General features: G+C 38.2%; 1 protein-coding gene and 1 pseudogene across 3 annotated transcripts in view; one reads left to right on the plus strand and one right to left on the minus strand.

The window, feature by feature from the left end:
- TAF1 (TATA-box binding protein associated factor 1) overlaps positions 1–20789 on the plus strand; it is a 67802-nt gene that overhangs the window by 18273 nt on the left and 28740 nt on the right. For all 3 annotated transcript variants that reach the window (XM_054574297.1, XM_054574299.1, XM_054574298.1), the window contains exons 19-32: positions 262–411; positions 593–712; positions 1011–1186; positions 1790–1968; positions 2534–2747; positions 3214–3379; positions 5140–5351; positions 8138–8246; positions 8469–8567; positions 8864–9041; positions 12857–12924; positions 13894–14016; positions 14996–15088; positions 15171–15255. In XM_054574297.1, coding sequence (XP_054430272.1) covers positions 262–411; positions 593–712; positions 1011–1186; positions 1790–1968; positions 2534–2747; positions 3214–3379; positions 5140–5351; positions 8138–8246; positions 8469–8567; positions 8864–9041; positions 12857–12924; positions 13894–14016; positions 14996–15088; positions 15171–15255 — 1972 coding nt within the window. The remainder of the gene's footprint in view (positions 1–261; positions 412–592; positions 713–1010; positions 1187–1789; positions 1969–2533; positions 2748–3213; positions 3380–5139; positions 5352–8137; positions 8247–8468; positions 8568–8863; positions 9042–12856; positions 12925–13893; positions 14017–14995; positions 15089–15170; positions 15256–20789) is intronic.
- Positions 18507–19743, minus strand: LOC129071084 (zinc-regulated GTPase metalloprotein activator 1A-like; annotated as a pseudogene).

A 20789-nucleotide genomic window follows, 5' to 3' on the forward strand; every position in this document is an offset into this window, starting at 1 on the left:
GGGGGTATTACTGTTCCACATACATATTCTTCCTCACACTGTCTGAGAACTTAGACCTCTACTAACATAACATGATTTATGTACCATAGGAAAGAAGAATAGCGAGCTAAGTACTGGGTAGTTTTATGTAACTATTGAACTTTGTGGGCAGTTTAAGAAAGCATCAAATTGTACATTATTATAATTATTCCAACCATCTAAGTATGGCTAGACATACAGCAAAGTTTTCCACAGCCTTTAGGATCTTTTTTTATACCTTAGGTTCGCACTGCTCCTTGGAACACCACAAGGGCCTTCATTGCGGCCATGAAGGGCAAGTGTCTCTTGGAGGTGACTGGGGTGGCAGATCCCACAGGATGTGGTGAAGGATTTTCCTATGTGAAGATTCCAAACAAACCAACACAACAGAAGGTGAGACTATGAATTTCTAGAAGGCAAAAATCAAGGGAGGAGGAAATGGTAGTTAAATAGTGGAGATGAATGGGATAGAGGATCTGGAAAACAGGGTGACAGGATGAACTTAGAACAGACATCTATTGTAACAAGTTAAATTTACTGGGATTCTTATCTATTTGTTTTGTTTTGGGGGTAGGATGATAAGGAGCCTCAGCCAGTCAAGAAGACAGTGACAGGAACAGATGCAGACCTCCGTCGCCTCTCTCTGAAAAATGCCAAGCAACTTCTACGTAAATTTGGTGTGCCTGAGGAAGAGGTGGGTGTGGAAGAGGAAAACTTAAAGGCTCCTAGGGGCTTTGTATAAAGAGGGAACAGCTAGGAGACAGATGTAAGAAACTATCTTTCTTTCTAAAATGAATTTTATGGTGTAAGTTGTAGCACACTAGATTTTGGATACTTTTTCAGGAGGTAGCTTTCCCAAAGCTTTCTGTTTAATTTGCTTTTGGGTAAATTGCGTTTTTTTGGTCTACCTCTCTGTGTGCCTTGGTTGGTTCTTTGAGATCCCTGAATGATTTGTGTATGTCTGTATATGTGTGTGTCTGTCTCTTTTGTAGATTAAAAAGTTGTCCCGCTGGGAAGTGATCGATGTGGTACGCACAATGTCAACAGAACAGGCCCGCTCCGGAGAAGGGCCCATGAGTAAATTCGCCCGTGGATCAAGGTTTTCAGTGGCTGAGCATCAAGAACGTTACAAAGAGGAATGTCAGCGCATCTTTGACCTACAGAACAAGTATGTTTTTTTAGTGTTGCAGGAAGTCCAAGCTGGAAGAGGGGGTGGGGTCCCAGACACTATTTCATAATGAATAGGTGGTCACCTAATAATGTGACTTAGGTAGTCAGGAATCTAGATTTCAGGGTGGTATCTGTTTATAATACTGCTAGAGTACCTACTCCCTTCAGAGCAACTTGGCAAAGGTTTTGAATGGCAAGAGGTGCTAGGTTTGAGCTTCAGTTCCATGGCAACTGTCGTGGTCTTCTTGGGCCTGGAAACCACCACAGTGGTGATAAGGGACAGTGTTTTTTCTGAAGGCTTAGTGGTAAGAGAATGGTAATGCCTTATTAAAAATGAGCAATGTGCTCATTTGTTTCTCAGGCTTTTCCCAGGAATTCTGAGTGTGAAACACTGTACTACTACATATTTCAAACTTGCCTTGTTAAGTAAATGTCTTCCTTTAAAAAGCTTTTCTGTTAGGGTCCCATGTACTAGAGGATTTTGAGTATTCCTTTTTAAAGTTGATTTTCTAGTTTCCTACTCTTGCCTCAAACCGTATTTGTTCAGCTCTTTGACATTTCCCCTTGTCTTGGTTTAACTTTTTTTCCCCCCTCTTCTTAGGGTTTTGTCATCAACTGAAGTCTTATCAACTGACACAGATAGCAGCTCAGCTGAAGACAGTGACTTTGAAGAAATGGGAAAGAACATCGAGAATATGTTGCAGAATAAGAAAACCAGCTCTCAGCTGTCACGTGAACGGGAGGAGCAGGAGCGGAAGGAACTACAGCGGATGCTATTGGGTGAGGCTAGTGGCTTCATAGATAAAAAAAGAGAAGGATTAAAAAAATATAAATAACTCCATATTAATAACTGAGGCAAAAACTCAGTTATTTGTGTTGGGCCGCATTCATAACCATCTTGGGAAGCATGCGGCCTGTGAGCCACAGGTTGGACACCCCTGCAGGCCTTAAGACTCTCAATTTGTTTCTGTGGTGCCATTTTCCCCCCTGGGTGCTTGGGTATTTTTCTTTAATATGCTCATCAACTACTTCCTGCTTGGACTTTCTTCGCACGGTTGCTCAGAGGAGTCAATACAGCTACTGCTCTTCTGTCCCCTATAACAAGCATGTTGTTCTTTGTGATCTTTCCAGAACTTTATACTTACAAAAATGGGAACATCCGCAGTAGTAAAATGAAGTCAGGAAAGGACAAATCAGTGTATTTGGGAGGTGGTGGGGACTTTTATACTTTCTGTTAGAACCATAGTTTTGTGGCATGCTGAGCTTCAAGGTTTTCGCTCAGCCCCAAGAAAATGGCAATTTGGGTGGGAGGGGGAATGTGTGGAAATCTTTTTCTGCCTTGCAGCAGCAGGTTCAGCAGGAGCAGGAAACAATCACAGAGATGATGACACAGCTTCTGTGACTAGCCTTAACTCTTCTGCCACTGGCCGTTGTCTCAAGATTTATCGTACATTTCGAGATGAAGAGGGGAAAGAGTATGTTCGCTGTGAGACTGTGCGAAAGCCAGCTGTCATAGATGCCTATGTGCGCATACGGACCACAAAAGATGAGGAGTTCATGTGAGTTTGACTCACCACTCTCTACTCTGATAAGAATGATAATGGTGAGGAGTGGGAGTAAGGGTGGGTGCTTTAGTTTTAGTGACAGGAGTCTACACAGTTGTCCCTGGAAGTCTGTTAATTGGGAACCATCTTGCCTTTTAGATCTTTGGGTTTGAATAGAGCCAAATCACAGGGAAAATTCCAAATTTCCACAAAACAAAGGCATGTTTTCAGTTCTTTTGGGTTCTTTGCATTTTGGTTAGTTGGTTGGCTGGCAAAAATCTTAGGGATTACTCTCATTCTGAGAGAGGTGCCACTGTGCAGATGGAAGGCTGAGTCGGGGAGATGGGAATGCCAGGCAGCTCCTTTTATTTCAGCATGGATGAATTACTTTAGTTCAGAGATGTTTAGCTATTAGTACAGTCTTCTTGGTTTACCTTTGCTTATGGTCCTGTGATTTCCCCCCTGCCCCACTGTTCTACAGTCGAAAATTTGCCCTTTTTGATGAACAGCATCGAGAAGAGATGCGAAAAGAACGGCGGAGGATTCAAGAGCAGCTGAGGCGGCTTAAGCGGAACCAGGAAAAGGAGAAGCTTAAGGGTCCTCCTGAGAAAAAGCCGAAAAAGTTGAAGGAGCGTCCTGACCTAAAAGTAAGCATAGTGTCGTATGATCCTAACTAACAAAGCAAAGAAAGAAGGCATACCTTTTTCTTTAGGTTTTGGGATCCTACCTTGCTGGGAATGAGGGCACTATCGTTGGAAGCTAGTCTGAAATGATGTAGCTACTTGAGTGTTTTCAGTACTAGTATGACAGGTACCAACACCACCAGACCTAATATGGTGCCGTTGGGTGTCATTTTATATTTCACACATTGGAAATATTTTATAGGAGTTTAGATAGGTTTGGTGCATTTTTTACATGTTCATTTATGTACATATGTACATATACACACATCTTGTATTTAAATTGTGTGTATTGAAGCAGCAGAAACATAAAATAAATGTTGCTTTGTGTAACTTAGGTAGGATTCCAGATGTTGCTATGTGGTGTAACTGTAATGTGCACCATAAAATGAGACAACTGTGGTATGGTGGAAAGAGCCATGGACTTGCAAACCCAAGACCTGGATTCAGGTCTGGTTGCCATTTAATAGCTCTGTGTCTGTAACCTCTCCAAACCTGTTTCTCTTCTATAAAATGATACGTGCCTTACGGGGTTTTTTATTTAAGTGATATAACGCGTGGGAGGCGTTTTATAAACTATAAAATTCTCAACAAATTTAAACTGCTGTTAACATGAGGTCATTAAAGTATTTTAACGTTCTTTTCTTGTGTCATAAATAAGATAAAATGTTGACCTCATTTTATAGATGAAAGTGGAGTCAATTGCAAAACTGAGATGAGGACTTGGTATTTATTACTTAGCCTTTTCCTTGGAGCTGGGAATATGTCTATACTAGCTGCCTGTGCTGTCGAATGCAGCCGTGGGCCTCCAATGGCCTTTCTTCTGTATATTTACTATTTTCATTGTTTACAACTTCAGTTGGGAGTGGAAATCCTCTCCCTTTTCTTTCTTACTTGATTTTTAAAGAAATGCTTGTTCTATCTATTTTTTTAATGTGTCCTTTCCATACATGCACTTTGGTCGAGTGCCTTCTGGTTGAAAGGTGTTAACAGTTCTTTTTGAACAAAATTTCTGAGCCTGCCTTTGTTTCTCTCTTGCCATGTATGTACTGTATTTTGCCATGTATAATATACACTTTTTGCCCAGATTTTTTAAGGAAAAAATAAGTATGTGCATTATACATGACAATACGTGAAATACCTTGTTTTTGTGTTTTGTAAATGTTACGTAAAATTTCTTGTACCATAATATGTTTAAAAATGCCAAAATTCCTTTATAATACAAAAAACAAGTATCTAAATATAAATTAATAAAAAATTGAATTAAAAAATTACAACAAAAGGTTTTTTCCCTAAAGATTTGGACCAGAAATGTGAGTATGCATTTTACATGGCAAAATATGGTGTTTCTTTTTTAGCAGACTTTTACTTTTTCTTTTTTAGAAAATAGATTTTATTTATTTATTTTTTTAGAGAGAGGGGAAGGGAGGGATAAAGAGTGGGAGAGAAACATTAATGTGCGAGAGATACATAAATTGGTTGCCTCTCGCATGTCCCCACCTGGGGAGCCTGGGCCGCAACCCAGGCATGTGCGCTGACTGGGAATTGAATCTGTGACCTTTTGGTTTGCAGGCTAGTGCTCAATCCACTGAGCCACACTAACCAGGGCTAACTTCATTTTTCTGTGCAAAAAAAAAATTATTCAAAGTTCTTTTCTGGAAAGATCATAAGCTGAACTACTTAAGTTGTATATATTTCTTCTGACATTGATACTTTTCCTCCTGCAGTTGAAGTGTGGGGCTTGTGGTGCCATTGGGCACATGAGGACAAACAAATTCTGCCCCCTTTATTATCAAACAAATGCTCCACCTTCCAACCCTGTTGCCATGACAGAGGAGCAGGAGGAGGAGTTGGAAAAGACAGTCATTCATAATGATAATGAAGAACTCATCAAGGTTGAAGGGACCAAGATTGTCTTGGGGAAACAGCTAATTGAGAGGTAAGGGATAGCAAGCAGGCAGGAAGTGCCATGGAAGAGATCTGTTGGCTGTTAGTGAGATTGATGGGTGGCAGGGGTGGATGTGATGTATTCTTTCATTTGGAACTGAGGGCATAGGAACTTTGATGGATTTTTCTCCTTAATTGCTGTCAGAAATGAAAATTACAATCTTTTGTTGTAAGGCACTTACTGAGATTTACCACTTACCCTCAGTCTTCCTATTTATAAAATAAAATCACCCTTCCTAGGGTAGTTATGAGGATAAAGATGAGAGTGACTGTGTAAAGCACAGTGCCAGATGCTCTTTTTATTCTACTTCCAGGCACTTATAATTAATTATTTTGTTAGGTCCCTTATCTCAGAATGTTTTAATTATGGACTATCCAGAGATTGAGATGTAAACTACGCTTATATGTACCTGCCTCTTACCCTCAGAGAATTTAATAGAGAACTGTAGAAGTTTTTAAATTTAAAATTTTCCTGTAACTTTTTAGTTTTAAAACTGCAAACTTACAGAAAAACTGAAGAGAATATTGTAGCATACTGTTCCTCTAAATTTACCAGCTGTTAGCATTTTTCACATTTGTTTATATATTTAAACTGTTTTTGCTGAACTATTTAGAAATAAGTAGCAGGCATCATGACATTTCAGTTATAAATTATTTAGCATAAGGACATAACTATAACTTGATACTTATTATTATATCTAACAAAATTAACATCCATTCAGTAGTACTCCTATCCCATTCTTATGCAAATGTCTTTAGTTGTCTCAGTGTCCTTTTATTACCTGTCCCCAAATTCAGGATCCAGTTCCAGTTCAAACATTAAATATTTTGAGTCTCTTCTAATCCAGAACCATCCTTCCCACCTTTTTTTGGTTTTATGACATTGAATCTCGTTGAAGAGTCCAGGCTACTTGTCTCATAAAATGTCCCATATTATGGATTTGCCTGGCTGTTTATTCTGAATATAATCAATGAGAAAATGTCTTTGGCAGATTACTATATAGGTGGTATTATATATTTAATATACCGCATCAGGAAGCTCATAATGTCAGGTTTTCTTATTATTTTTTAAAAGATTGCATTTACTTTTAGAGAGAGGGAAAGGGAGGGAGAAAGAGATGGAGAGAATCATCAATGTGTGGTTGTCTCTTGCAACTGGGGACCTGACCTGCAACCCAGGCATGTGCTCTGAATGGGAATTGAACCAGCAACCCTTTGGTTCCCAGGCCAGTACTCAATCCACTGAGCCACACCAGCTAGGGCTGTGTTTTGTTTTGGTTTTTTTTTACTGTTTTAATCATCTTGTTTGTTAAAGTGATGATCCCAGATTCCTCTATTACAGAGGTATGTTTTTCCTTTTGTAATTAATATGTGGATGAATATCCTGTTCCCTAACAGTCATTCTCTCAATAGTTTTAGCATTCATTGATGATCATTGCCTAACTCAGTTATTACATTGGGGGTTGCAAAACAATGGTTTATTTCTAATTGTAGAATTATTTCTACATTAAATGGCATTCTATGAAGAGCTTCCCCTCCCTTTTTATTTTTTTCCATTATCATTTGTCCCCCCATACCCTCTTCTACCTCCATCCACCCCTCTCCTCCCTTCCTTTCCTTTTTGAGTACTACTATGGATTGTGAAATTTTTCCTTTGTAAACTTGACCTCATCATTAATTTTGATGCCCATATTGTCCCAAATTTAACCCTTTGAAACTACATCCTGTCTGCTTTTCAAATGACCCTACAAAACTTTGAGGACTTGTTTGCTTTCTGGCACAAGGTGTTCTAGGCTCTCCTTGAAATTTTCTTGTCCCAGACCTAGAATCAGCCATTTCTCTAACGGAGCCCCAGTTCCATTTATTAGGGAATGCTATTTAGAAACCAAGATCTAGATGTCATTGCTTCTAGGCTCTTAGTGGACAGAACTAGGAAACACACATGTATTGTAAATCACAACTTCATAGCAATACCTCCATTTCAAACTGAATCTAGAGATTCTTCCTCGGCTCCCTCCATTTTATATTTTCTCTGGTTCCCAACCTCAGTATATTTACTCATTTGCTTTGTCCTATGGTACATACAAAATAGTTTGAGAATTACAATACCGGCAACAAACCTATAAAGTAGAGTCAGGTGTTTTCTGTAGCTTGTTGTCCTTGGACTATATGCCACTGAAATTTTACAGTCAGTATATTATATTCAAAATATATTTGGATTCTTTTTTGTGTGTATTTTAAAATGTGATAGGTATATTCATTTGTTTCTTTCAAGTTTTGGGCTTTTTTGTATCCTTGTTGATTTAATTTATCAATACTGTAATAGTCATGTTTTGGAGCACATTAGAAAAGGAAATTTTTCTAATTTCCCAGTCCTCTTCATCCCATACAGTGGAAGGGAAGAAGGGGGATGGACTTGTAATGGTCGAAGGGAAGTCAAACTGATTTGTTTGTTTATTTGCAAAACCAGTTTTAAATTTTTCCCTTGTTTCCATTCTGAGTTGGTTTCCTAGCCCTTTAATCTAAGGTAGAATATTGGAGCTAGAAGAATTCTTGAAATTCATTTAGCATAGTTTCCTTATCTTCTAAATAGGAAACTGAGGTGAAGTTGTGGCTTGCCTGGTTCTTTATTGATTTGAAGATCCTGTGAGGTCTTGCCTGATCTGAGCCTTAGATTGTGGGTGTCTGGCCTTTGGTTGGGCTTTTTCACTCTAGTTGCTTTTTCTTCTGGGGACTAGAAATAAGGACTGCACGCTATGAAAGTGTTATTGATTACAGTGCAGATGAGGTTCGCAGAAAATCTCTGGTTCTCAAGTTCCCTAAACAACAACTTCCTCCCAAGAAGAAACGGCGAGTTGGAACCACTGTTCACTGTGACTATTTGAATGTGAGTATTTGCATTGCTTTCTTTTGACCGGATGAGATTATCATTGATTCCTCTAGCCCTCTAAGCCATGGTTCTGACCCAGCATTAGATTCACCCTTTGCCCTTTCCCTGAAAATTATGTGGACTGTTCATTATAAGACTTCCAAACTATATTTGTCTAGCTAGAAGAAAGTATTGTTTTTTCAGTCTGTGGAAGCATTCTGATTCCTTGTTTCTCCTTAGAGACCTCATAAGTCCATCCACCGGCGCCGGACAGACCCCATGGTGACATTGTCATCAATCTTGGAGTCTATCATCAACGACATGAGAGATCTTCCAAATGTGAGTTCATTGCATTCATATGTACAGTAGGGATGGCAAGGCTCTTTGTTCTGTCTGTGACTTCAGATAGAGGACAGTAGAGTATAGCCCTAGGTATGTGGGACTCCTAATTCTTCAGGATGTAGTTTTTGGGTGTTTTTTTTTAAACAGTTTAGTAGAGGAAATAAACTTGCTCCATGAGAAAGTCCTTTGAGAGTTGGTGCCCAGGTAGACAGGTAAGATGAGAGAGAATCTTCAGGAATTGGCTCTGGCAAGTATTCTTTGCTTATGGATGGTACTGGCTTTTGTTTGTACAGACATACCCTTTCCACACTCCAGTCAATGGAAAGGTTGTAAAGGACTACTACAAAATCATTACTCGACCAATGGACTTGCAGACACTCCGTGAAAATGTGCGTAAACGCCTCTACCCATCTCGGGAAGAGTTCAGAGAACATTTAGAGCTCATTGTGAAAAATAGTGCAACCTACAATGGTAAGAATCATCTCTTCTTTGACAGAAGAGGTCACCTTTCAGATGCGTGTTTATCCTTTACTAGTCATAAATTCAGATTAGATTGAAGTGACTGAAAGGTCAAAGTGTGTTAGTGAATTTTGGGGTTATGAAAATCAGGTAGTATATATTTTAGTTATTTAATATACAATTGACCCTTGAACAACATGGGTTTGAATTGCATGGCTCCACTTACATGCAATTTTTCAGTTGACCCTTACAGTTCAAATCCATGTTGTTCAAGAGTCAGCTGGCAGTGGGAGTCCGAATATGTAGAGGGCCAGCTGAAGTTATACATGGATCTTCAACTGTGTGGGCGGTCAGCGCTCCTAACCTCCATGTTGTTCAAGGGTCAACTGTATATTGCTCCTTTTTATTACCACTTTTTAATGTGTCCTCTGGAGAATTTGGAATCTATCTGTTGGAATGAAACAGTTGCATGGGCATGTACTGGGCGGAAGAAGTGGACCTAGCTACAAAGAAAGGAGAAATATTTAGTGTGGATGGAACCTGTGCAGAGTATGTGCTTGTGACCATATTTGTTGTGTGTGAAATCTTTGATTTGGTCTATAGACCTATTATAGGGGATGTTATATGCCCACTTTTCTTAAAAGCTGGAAAGGCAAGGAGGAAGAAATCTTTATGAGTTTTTAAAGGTTGAGGGGGGGACAATACAGCTTCTGCGTGTAAAGGATAAAGTTTTGTGGTTTCCATTGTATCCTTGAGCACAGATTCGTACATTAATGTAGGGATTAAGAGTACAGATAGAGTATGAGCCATGGCTCTGCTGCTTACTAATTGTGTTACTTTAGACAAGTTATTTAACCGCTTATAGCCTCCTCAGTTTTCTTATCTGTAAACATGGGGCAATATTAGTACCTAGATTTTAAGACCTTTCATAGGCAGGCCTGACCCATTTTTCTAGTGTCATCTCCAATGACTGGCTCCAATTCCTACTATAGACTCCTGTTATACTCATCAGTACATTTCACTAAACTTCCTATGCTATTTTTTCAAACCTTTGCATAGTCTTTGCCATCTGGAATGCTCTTTCTTCCCTGTCAGTGGTGAATTTCCTTTCGTATTTCCAGACCAGTTCATATCATCCCTTCATGAAGACTTAATTCAGATTGCCCAAAGTACCCATTTTTGATTTTCTGTGCACCTCTAGCACAATTAAATCAACTGATACAGTTTTTATTGTTATATATAAGTATTTACATGTCTGATTGTCCCGCCACTTTGTGACTTACTAGAGACTGTCTTACTCATCTTTGTATTTCCATGGCCTAGCAGAGTGCCAGATACATACAAGTGAAGAATAAATTTGTTAGGCCTAACTCATTCAAGTTGCAAGGATAAATACTTAAAAAACAGATTGGAAGGGAAATGGGAGGGAAAGAATTGATTTTGAAAATACAGAGTTAGAGATATCTGTGGTTCATTTAGGTGGAGCTATTAGTAGAAAATTAGAAGTTTAGGAGTTAATGACTTTTTCACAGCCTTACATGCATATCACACAGCAGTGTTAGCTATAGCTATCATGTTGTATGTTACATCCCCAGTGGTTATTTGTCTTAGAAATGGAAGTTTGTACCTTTTGACCACCTTCCTCCAATTATCCCTCCCCTCCTCCCTCCACCTCTGGTAACCACAAATCTATTTCATTTTTCATGAGTTTGGATTGTTTATTATTGGGTCGTTTAGTTGGGTTGTTTATAAGCAAGATCATATAGTATTTGTCTTTGTTGTTGCATGTCTTTGCATGTGCCTAGAAATTTCTTTCTTGAGCTTTGCTTTAATTTGGCACTACTGAGTACTTTTTCCTTCTTTGATACTCTTTTTTTCCCCCTTTACCAAGAGTACTTTATCCAGTCCCTTCCTACCTTCTTCATTCTCATGATTTAAGAAGCTTCCGTATATCCACTGATACCACTATCTCCAACCCATACCTCTCTTCTGAACTCCATACTCGTGTTTCCAACTGCCTGCCAAACATATCCATTTTTCAGTGCCCTACCGGAAGCTATCTGGTCGCCTTATTTAGGTTGATAATAATTACTGTTCATCTAATTGTACAACCTAGAAACGTTAAGTCATCTTTGATCCCATCCTCTCTATTCCACACTCATAGATCACTAAGTCCCATAAATTGTACCTTCTAAATTTTGCTGGAACACATCCCTTCCTTTCAGGCTTCATTGCTACTATCTTAGTTGTAAGCCCTTCTCATCTCTTGTTTGACCTCTTGCAATAGCTTCTAAATTTTTCCTATGCAGCTTACCTTAATTCTTCACACTGCTGACAGGATATTTTTTCCTAAAACACAAATTTGAAAGCATATCCTCCAGCTTAAATCTCCAGTGGCTTTCTATTGGCTTTGAGACCTTTGCAATATGGCCCGCCCTGCCTTTCCAAGTTACATTTGCCAATTTTCCTCCACACATACCTCCATTCCAGTTATATCAAACTACTTCTGGTTTCTGTTGTGATATGTGCCACTTTATGTTTGTAAGAATTTTGCTTACTTCTGTGTCTTTGCATACTTTTTCCTTCCTCTGCAATATTTTTCTACCTTATTGTCTATCTGATCGGCTTCTCTTCATTAATGACACTGCTCAAATGTCAGTCACAAGCCTTCCCTACTCCTTCTCAGTACACAGATTGAATTGTAAAACAGCTCACAACATATTTCATATGCAACCCCTCCATATTTTATAGCAACCAGTATGTCACTCCATCCACACTTAATTTTTTAAATACTTTCTTATGGAAATTGTTAGGCATATTCAGAAGTGGAGAGGACAGTAAATAAATCTCATTGTACCTGTTCACCCAGTTCAACAATTACTAGCATAGGGCTGATCTTGTTTATTGTTTAGTCTGCACTTACAGACGTTCTATTATTTCATCGATAGATACTTTAAGCACTTAAAATCTGTCCTACAGTGATTATTTTCATGTCATTTTCTTTGACTAAATCAAGAACTAAGGTAGGAACCATGTCTTATTTTCTCATTATTCTCATCATTGAATGTGTCATTAAACATTTGTTGAATGAGTAAACAAATGAATGCTAAGTTAATTAGTGGTTGAGAAAAGAGCTAAGGTTTAGGCCCTGGGGAACACTTCCCTGAAAGAATAGACAGAGGAAGATAAGCAAAGAAGTACTGTAAGGAAATAGAATTACCATCTAGATGAAAATGTTTTAAGTATCCTGGTGAGCTTAAATTAGGTCAGCCATAAGCAGGGAGTGTGTAGGAAATCGGTTCAAGGATTTTCTGAAGCTCTTGTTATGGATTTCAGGGAAATTAAAGTCTGAGGTGGCATGGAGATTCTTTTGTGAGAAAGGCTTTGGATTAGCCCTATGTCTGGAGGATATTACAAACCATGGGTTCTGCAAACAAAAATTTCAGTCACAAATTCTATATGCTAAATATGGAAAGATTTTAAATCATGTATTGATATCCTTAGCCATCTTTAAACAAGTTGTCATTCCCCATCCTTGGTATTATTTTCAAGGTATTAAAGGCAGCAGTATCAACTGCCTTTAGTACTACTTAGTGTGGATATACACAAATAAGGAAGAGTTAAGATTAGTTGATTAATGCATTGTATATTTACTATTTGTTAGGCACTAAAAATGGGGATAAGACTGGTATATAACCCAGCAGCTAGGCTGGTGCCTGGCACATACTCGGTTCTTAAGAAAATGTGGTAAAAGTCTGGAGAAGTGCTGGCAGCTCTTGCCTCCTGTTTTTAACAGTTCTATCTCTTCTTGTTGCTCTATGATTTAGGGCCGAAGCACTCATTGACCCAGATCTCTCAATCTATGCTGGATCTCTGTGATGAAAAACTCAAAGAGGTAAGACTTTAAAATGAGAGGAAGGCAGTGGAATTAAAAGGTGGTGAGTAGCAGGGTTGAGGAAGTGGGGGATGTAACAGAAGGAAGAGTACAGAAATGTGGGAGTAGCAGATTTTTAGTATATTAGAGTCTGGAAAGAACCCTAGAAATTATATCGTCCAATCCTTTCTTTTGCAGATGGAAAAACTGAGGTCCATAGAAGAAAATGACTTGTTCTGGGCATCATGACTATTAAATAGTAGAGCTAGGATTAAAATCTAGAACTCACATATTTCTTTAGAAAGGGCCAAGGAAAGTGACTTTCCAGGAAGTTGTCTGGAGCTAAGAAACTGTGATTTGGCAGGGAGGGATTTTAATTTTTAAAAGATTATCTATATTCTATCTTCTTACCAAAAAACAAATATGGTACCTTACAAGCTTACAAAAATGCAATGAGGATAATGATAATGATGTTAATATTGAAGTAGACACTTCATAAAAGAGGGTAATCAAATAACCAATAAACATGAAAAAATTCTTAACTTGATTGGTCACTGGGGAAATGCAAATTTAAACCATGATTAGACACCAGTCTGAAATGAATTATTGGGTTAGATTCCCTTATGCAAAAGTCACTAATCAAAAGTAATGTTTTCAGGAATAGTTTTACAGCAAAAATGGCATGGTATTAAAACCTAAATTGGTTAAGGCATTTTTGTTGTGAAAGCTAAGGTTTTGGTACCAGGAGAGTATAATTTTGGTGATCTGTAAGAAGAGAACACAAAATATCTAAAGGAGTGGTTGGTACATCATTTTGGGTCCTTTTACTGGAATATCATTTATCTGGCCTTTTTGCCTGAAACTGAATAATCGACAGTTCATAGTTAGACTTTTTGAGGCAAGGGCAGTAGACAACCTTAAAATCATCCTTAATTTTGGGTGATGATCACACCTCAGGTAAATCACTGCCTGTCTTTTGTTTCATGTCAGAAAGAAGACAAATTGGCTCGTTTAGAGAAAGCTATCAATCCCTTGTTGGATGATGATGACCAAGTGGCATTTTCTTTTATCCTGGACAATATTGTCACACAGAAAATGATGGCAGTTCCAGATGTAAGTGGTGTCTGTGCTAAATATTGTGAAGATAGTAGAGAGGAAAGGAAAGGACAGTAGGGTATGCATGTAAATGTATGTCAGGGAGTCTGGAGGGTGGTGGTTATCAATTCAAACTGGCATACAAATTTAAAAACTGACTTTTTTGCTCTATGTGTGCATTATCATTGAAATCAAAGAGGCCAGGAATCTGGATATAGAGAGGTTCTTTCTTCTATTGTTTACATTCAGTCTTTGAATGCTCCTGAATAACCCTGGAGAGAAATTAGTATGCCAGCTAATGGGAAGATTTGGATTTAGAACTGTTTCTTGAAAAATGACAGTTTGATAATTACCCAGTGTTTGTTGTCTTTTGTTTCATTTATTTTTTGCAACTTTGTGATAGGGCTACCATGTTGATTCTGTGTGCCGTTTTGTTGCTAGGATCCTGCCTAGGAATTCAAAATTAAGTTTCCTTTTGTGTTGTAGGCATAAGTTGTGTATGTGCAATGCTATAAAACTTCTGGATGGGACTAGGGAATAAGAGATTTTATTTATTTTTTAAATTTTCTTTATTTTTAGAGAGGGGATGGGAGGGAGAAAAGGAGAGAAACATCAATGTATGGTTGCCTCTCGAGTGCTCTCTACTGGGGGCCTGGCCTGCAACTCTGGCATGTGCCCTGACTGCGAATGGAACCATGACCCTTTGGTTCACAGTCCGGTGCTCTATCCACTGAGCCACATAAGCCAGGGCAGGAATAAGAGATTTTAATTGTGAGTATGGAGCAGGGGTTCTTACTCTGTCAGGGCATAGGAACCTTTAAAGGAATACATGAACCCTTTAAATTACATACAGAGTTTTGTGTGATTATGTGTCTCTGTGGGAAAAGGGTCTGTAATTCCACTGGAGTCTTAGGAGTATCTGTGACCCAATGAAGGTTGAGAATCTCCAGTATAAAGAATGTTTTTTATTTAATTTCTCATGCCTTCTTTTTATTAGTCTTGGCCATTTCATCACCCAGTTAATAAGAAGTTTGTTCCAGATTATTACAAAGTGATTGTCAGTCCAATGGATTTAGAAACTATACGTAAGGTGAGTGATTTGATCTAAGATGTCTTTTTGGAATGAGGTAACTTTGTATGTGTATCTGAGTTCCTAATTCTTTTAATCACAGAATATCTCCAAGCACAAGTATCAGAGTCGAGAGAGCTTTCTAGATGATGTCAACCTTATCCTGGCCAACAGTGTTAAGTACAATGGTGGGTATATGTTCTTGTTTTTTCTCTTTCCATTAATCTTGCCATCTAACATTAGTTAGCATTATTAAAATTTAAGTGCATAAAGAAGCCTTGAGCAGTGGTAGTCAGCAGAATCAGCCAGCTGTCTTACTCTGCCTTTTTAAAAGCAGACACATATTTTAGTATATGTGTTCTATAAAGTTTATTAATAACTTTTAATGATGAAAAAGCAATGTACATTTATTTTTTAAACTTTGGAAAGCACAGAAAAATGAGAAGAGTAAAAATCAAGTGGATATTACTTTGGACTTTGAGTTCACTGCTTTCCATGAGATATGAAAACTCACCCATGTCCCAGGCCCTCAGATGGATCTTAGGGAAGTATGTGACTTATAGACCATGGTGAGATTCCCCAGAGCATGGAGTTTTTGCTCAGTATATGAACTGATTGAACACCTAATATGTGCTGGCACTGATGCTACAAATACAAAACCAAATTAGGTATGGTTTCTGTCCCCACTTGTTATAGTTAGGGAAACAGAAAAGAAAAATTATGGAACTTAAATATTGCTAGATGCACGCAGAGTGCCAAAGAAACACAGAAACAGGTTATCTAAATCTGAATGGGATTAGAAGAAGCTTTCTAGAATAGTGTTTTCTAAAGCTGATCAATGGATTTTGCTATGTAGAAAGAACAGTAATATGTAAAGGCACAGAGGACTGAAATTACATTGTAGGCTTATGAAATAAATTGTTGGGGTTGCAGTTAAGTGTACTTGTTGGTGAATGACTGGTTATATGTAGAGAGATACATTGGAGTCAAACCATAGAGGGCCTGTGTGCCATATACCATACTTAAGAGATTTTACTTTATCGTAAGTGCGAAGACATTGATGGAATTAAGCAGCGATATGACGATCCCGTATAATTCACTAAGCAAAATAGAAGAGGGAGCTAAGGGCATTTTGAGAGAATAGACTAGCATACTGGGGTCTCTGTTGAAAATGCACATGATTGTAGGGCTTTGCTTCAGCAGTATTCCGCAGCCCAAGTAATATGGCTGTAAGTTTGCCAGATAGAAGGGACAGAGAATTGGAGGAGGTGGTTAAGGAGGGGGCAACCAGAAAGACATATGAGGAAATGGGCATTCTCAGCAGAGAGAACAGAATATTCAGTATCACAGAGGAATGAAAGAACAGGGCAAGTTTGGGGAACTGTACTGGACTAGAACCTGTATCTTTCACTAAGGGAAGTGGTGGGAGATGAGCCTTCCATTTTTGTTCATCTGGGTTGGGTTAAAAGAAAGTGCTTTCTCCCTTGGGCTTTTCTTACTGCTAATTGGAAATTAGAGCATGGAAATGCCCTTTGTCAGGTCAGTTATCTAGCCATTATTGTCTCCTGAAAACACCTAAAGGTAATCAGCCAGAATTCTGGTAATACAGAAGTGTTGGTAGGCTCACAGATATCCAGTAATGATTATGACAAGTGATGTACAAGCAGGAGTGTTAAGAAAGGCTGCTTGGCCTAGCGATGGCTGGCTTAAGATATGAGGAGCTTATATGTAAAGCAATAAGAAAAATCCAGAAGATGCTAATTGAAAAATGAGCAGAAGGCAGATGGACAAATCACAGAAGACAAAAACTAAATCGCTAATGAGTGTGAGTGAATATTCAGTTGCACCTAGTAATCAAAGAAATGCAAATTGAAACAAAGAGGTGCATTTTTTTCCATCTATTAGATGAACTCTTTTTTTAATGGGCATATTCAATGGTAGTGAGGCATCTTGCTCTTGGCAGTACAAAATTGTAAGATATTTCTAGAAAGCTCTTTGGCAGCATTGAAAGAGATTTAAAAATAGTTAAGCAAACAGACTATAATCTGGTAGGCTTGAATTTGAATATTTGCCATGCCACTTAATAGCAAGGTGATGTTGGATAAGTAATTTAGCCTTTGCTTTCCAATGTGTAAGATGGTAATAATTAATAGGACCCTCCTCAGAGGGATATTGTGAGGATTAAATAAAATAATGTGTGTGAGTGCTTAGCGTATGGTAATAGGATAATAATCTATCCTATTTAGAGATGCAAAGATGTTTATGATAATATTATTTGTTAATGAGAAATAGCATCAATGGTTAATGTAAAGGGAATGTTTAGTTATTGTGTCATCTGTGTGATGGATTATTTTGTAAAGATTGGAAGTTCTTTTTCTTAAAAAAGTCTAATGGCGAAAATGCTTGCAATGTTCAGTGAGAAAAGTAGAACACAAAACTTTATTTCATCTCAATTATACTTTAAAAAATTATATATTTATATATATATTATTTTTTTCATATATTCCTGGCCAGGTGGCTCAGTTGGTTGGAATGTCATCCTGTATATCAAAATGTTGCAGGACACATACCTAGGTTGTGGGTTCAGTCCCTGGTCATGGTGTGAATAGGAGGTAACTGATTGATGTTTCTCTTTCCCTTCCTCTCTAAAATCAATAAACATATCCTCAGGTGAGGATTAAACATGTATTTATAAAATTGGGAAGGAAACACATCAATGTGATAATTGTGGTTATTTCTGAGATAAAGAGGATAATCTTCATTTTCGTCTTTTGTATGTTTTTTGAGTTTTCTACTGGTATGGAAAGCAGGATACTCTTCCTAGAGGAAGTAACTTTTGAGCTGAATTTTGAAGGATGATGGTTATAGTGACTGGCAGTTCTTTATTGATCACCTGCTGTGCTGAGCAAATAGTCAAGTAGAGGAGGGTAGGGAAGAAGTTCCAGGCAGAGAGAATAAATGCAAGAGTAGATGAGAGTACCTTGGACAGGGAAGGGCAAGTAGTTGAGTTTGGCTAGGATGCAGAGTGGGAGCTAGTTTTCGTGGTAAGATATGAGGGTTTTTTTTTAAATTAAAAACACAGGATACTATATTTTATTGTGTAAATAGCAAATGTTTTACAGTGTTGATTTATGATATCATATCTTATGTAGTTTATAAAATATAATTTTAACATACACTGGAATTCACAGCAGAAGTAATGCAAAGAACAGATAATTTGAAATATACCCAGGAGGAACTGTAGTTCTAATATTATTATCCAATCCTTTTGATAAGAAATGCATCTAATATTATGGACAAACTTGATCTTCTTTAAGACATGTTGTCCACCGCTTTTCTGTTTCTGTCACAGTAGCTATAAATAGTTGCTTAAGGATATCCTTATCCAAGTTTCTGCCAATAGGAACCAATCGATTTGTTCTCTCAGTGTCATCTTTCCAGCTCACTGGGGTCTCTTCCAGATCATACAGCTCATAGACACCTTGGACAGTCATTTATTGAGGTTTGTCTTTGATCGACACCAGCCCCTTTAGTTGTATGACCTCCATGCAGTCACCATCCTTGTTCCTCACATTCCTTTCCCATGGAAGATTCTGAATAAATACATTTAGATTTTCTTCCTTTGCATTTCCTTGTACTTCAAATGTGACTGTAATAATACTCTGATCAAGATGAGGTTGTATTGTTGGCAAATGCTGATGTTTTTTCTGCAAACTTATTCCAGAGAGACTGTCAAAGGTGTGAAGATCTAACACATTAGAGAGATCGACTCTTGATCTGTGTGTTTCTAAAATTTTCCCCAGTCCATTTATTGATCTAATAGTTGTTCTTAATTTGTTTAAATCCTCTTCTGAAACCAAGTCTATTTTATTGATGATGATGATACCTGCCAAAGCAACTTGTCTAGATGCTTCATTGATAAGGCCATCAGGTTTTTCTTCTGTTAAATGTTTTAATCCATATTTTGAATCCACGATAGTTATGATACCATCAAGATAAATATCACTCCCTAATTCAGCATCAATCCAAAACATAGAAGCTACAGCACAAGATTCAAGTTAATTTAATATTTAACACTAATGCTGTGTCATCAGTCAAACCAGGATCTGCTAACCCTGTGGTCTCTAACAATATGTAATCAAATTTCCCCTTCTTCTGTATCAAATTCTCAATAGCTCTAAGGCCATTACCCTTTAGTGAACAGCAGAGGCAACCATTTCTAAGTTCCAACCATTCTTCATAGAGCTCTCCACCTTGCCTGATGGCTCAGGATTTTTCTACTGCACTCCTTCTCCAAATTCATTTAAAATAACAGTTGCTCTTTTACTATGTTGCTCTGTCAAAATATAGTTCAGGAGTGTTGTCTTCCCAGCACTTAGGTTGCAGGTTCAATTCTCAGGGGGAGTGTCCAGGAGCCAACTGATCAATGTCTGTCTGTCTGTCTGTCTCTCCCTCTCTCTCTCTCTCTCACATTGATGTTTCTTTCTCTCTCTCTAAATACCCGGTGATAATTGTGACTGGGATCTTAGCACCGAGGCCAGACTTTTCCTCTTCCTCCTCTCTTTGCTTCTTTTATTGGGGACCAATTCAGGACAATCCTCCTCTGCCTGCTCCTCTTCCTTGTCCACGGCACCAATCAAGAGATGAGTTGTTAAAGGTAGATAGGGCCAAGTCATGAAAGGTGTAGTGTGTCACACTGAGCCTTCAAAAGGAAAGAGGGCCATATCGTGTATTTTAATAAGATCATTCTGGAAGCTATTTGAAGACTAGATGAAGGGGGAATGAGATGCAAAGACCAATAAAGAAACTATTGACAGCAATCCAAGTTAAAAACACTGAGGGCTTGGCTCTGGCCAGTGGGTGTTGTGCCGCAAACGTAAGATCGCCTGTTTTATTCCCGGTCAGGGCACATGCCTAGGTTGCAGATCAGGTCCCTGGTTGGGGCGTGCAAGAGGCAACTGATTGATGTTTCCCTCCCTCTATTTCTCCCTCCTTCCCCCCCATTAAAAATACATAAAAATCTTGAAAAGAAAACCCAAATTTCATTTTTGGCAGAATGGATAAATCAGATGACATCCAGAATTCTGACTTGGACCAACTGGTGGTACCACTGGAGGAATGGTTTTGGAGACGTGTTTTATATTGAGGCAGGACATCTGAGTGAAAACTTTCAGTAGATAGTTAACTATACATACAGGTTCGAAGGTCAGAAGAGAAGTTTATCCTGTAAATATGGATATTTTTTCAAATTATCAGCATATAGAAATATAAGTAGATGAGTTCAAATAGAGAATAGGGTACATTCCTTGAATCCTCTGATGCTGTATTAAAATATGGCTATATGTTTTTTGGGGGTAGAAAGACCATAGCTTTATCAGATTATCAAAGTTGTATGTGACCCAGAGAAGTTAAGAATCACTGTTTAGGTATGAGAGAATGTAGAAGAGAGTAGAATCAACAAATTCCGACGTTTAAGGGATCAGATGGAGAATACAGAGGAATGACCAGGATGAAAGAAGGAAAACAAGAAGAGAACAATGTCCTGGAAACCAAGAGAAGAGGAAGATGGCTACCAGAAGAGGTCAAATGCTACAAAGGAGACCAAAGAGAATGGTCATTAGAAGAACTGTTTCAATGAAGTGATGGAATCAGAAGGCAGACTACAGAGGATATGAATGAATGGGAGGTAAGAAAATGGAGACCGAAGTTTGCCTGTGATAGG

Source organism: Pteronotus mesoamericanus, unplaced genomic scaffold (assembly GCF_021234165.1).
Source record: "Pteronotus mesoamericanus isolate MK-2021 breed Mesoamerican mustached bat unplaced genomic scaffold, CSHL_Meso_final contig_256, whole genome shotgun sequence".
NCBI classification, from domain to species: domain Eukaryota; kingdom Metazoa; phylum Chordata; class Mammalia; order Chiroptera; family Mormoopidae; genus Pteronotus; species Pteronotus mesoamericanus.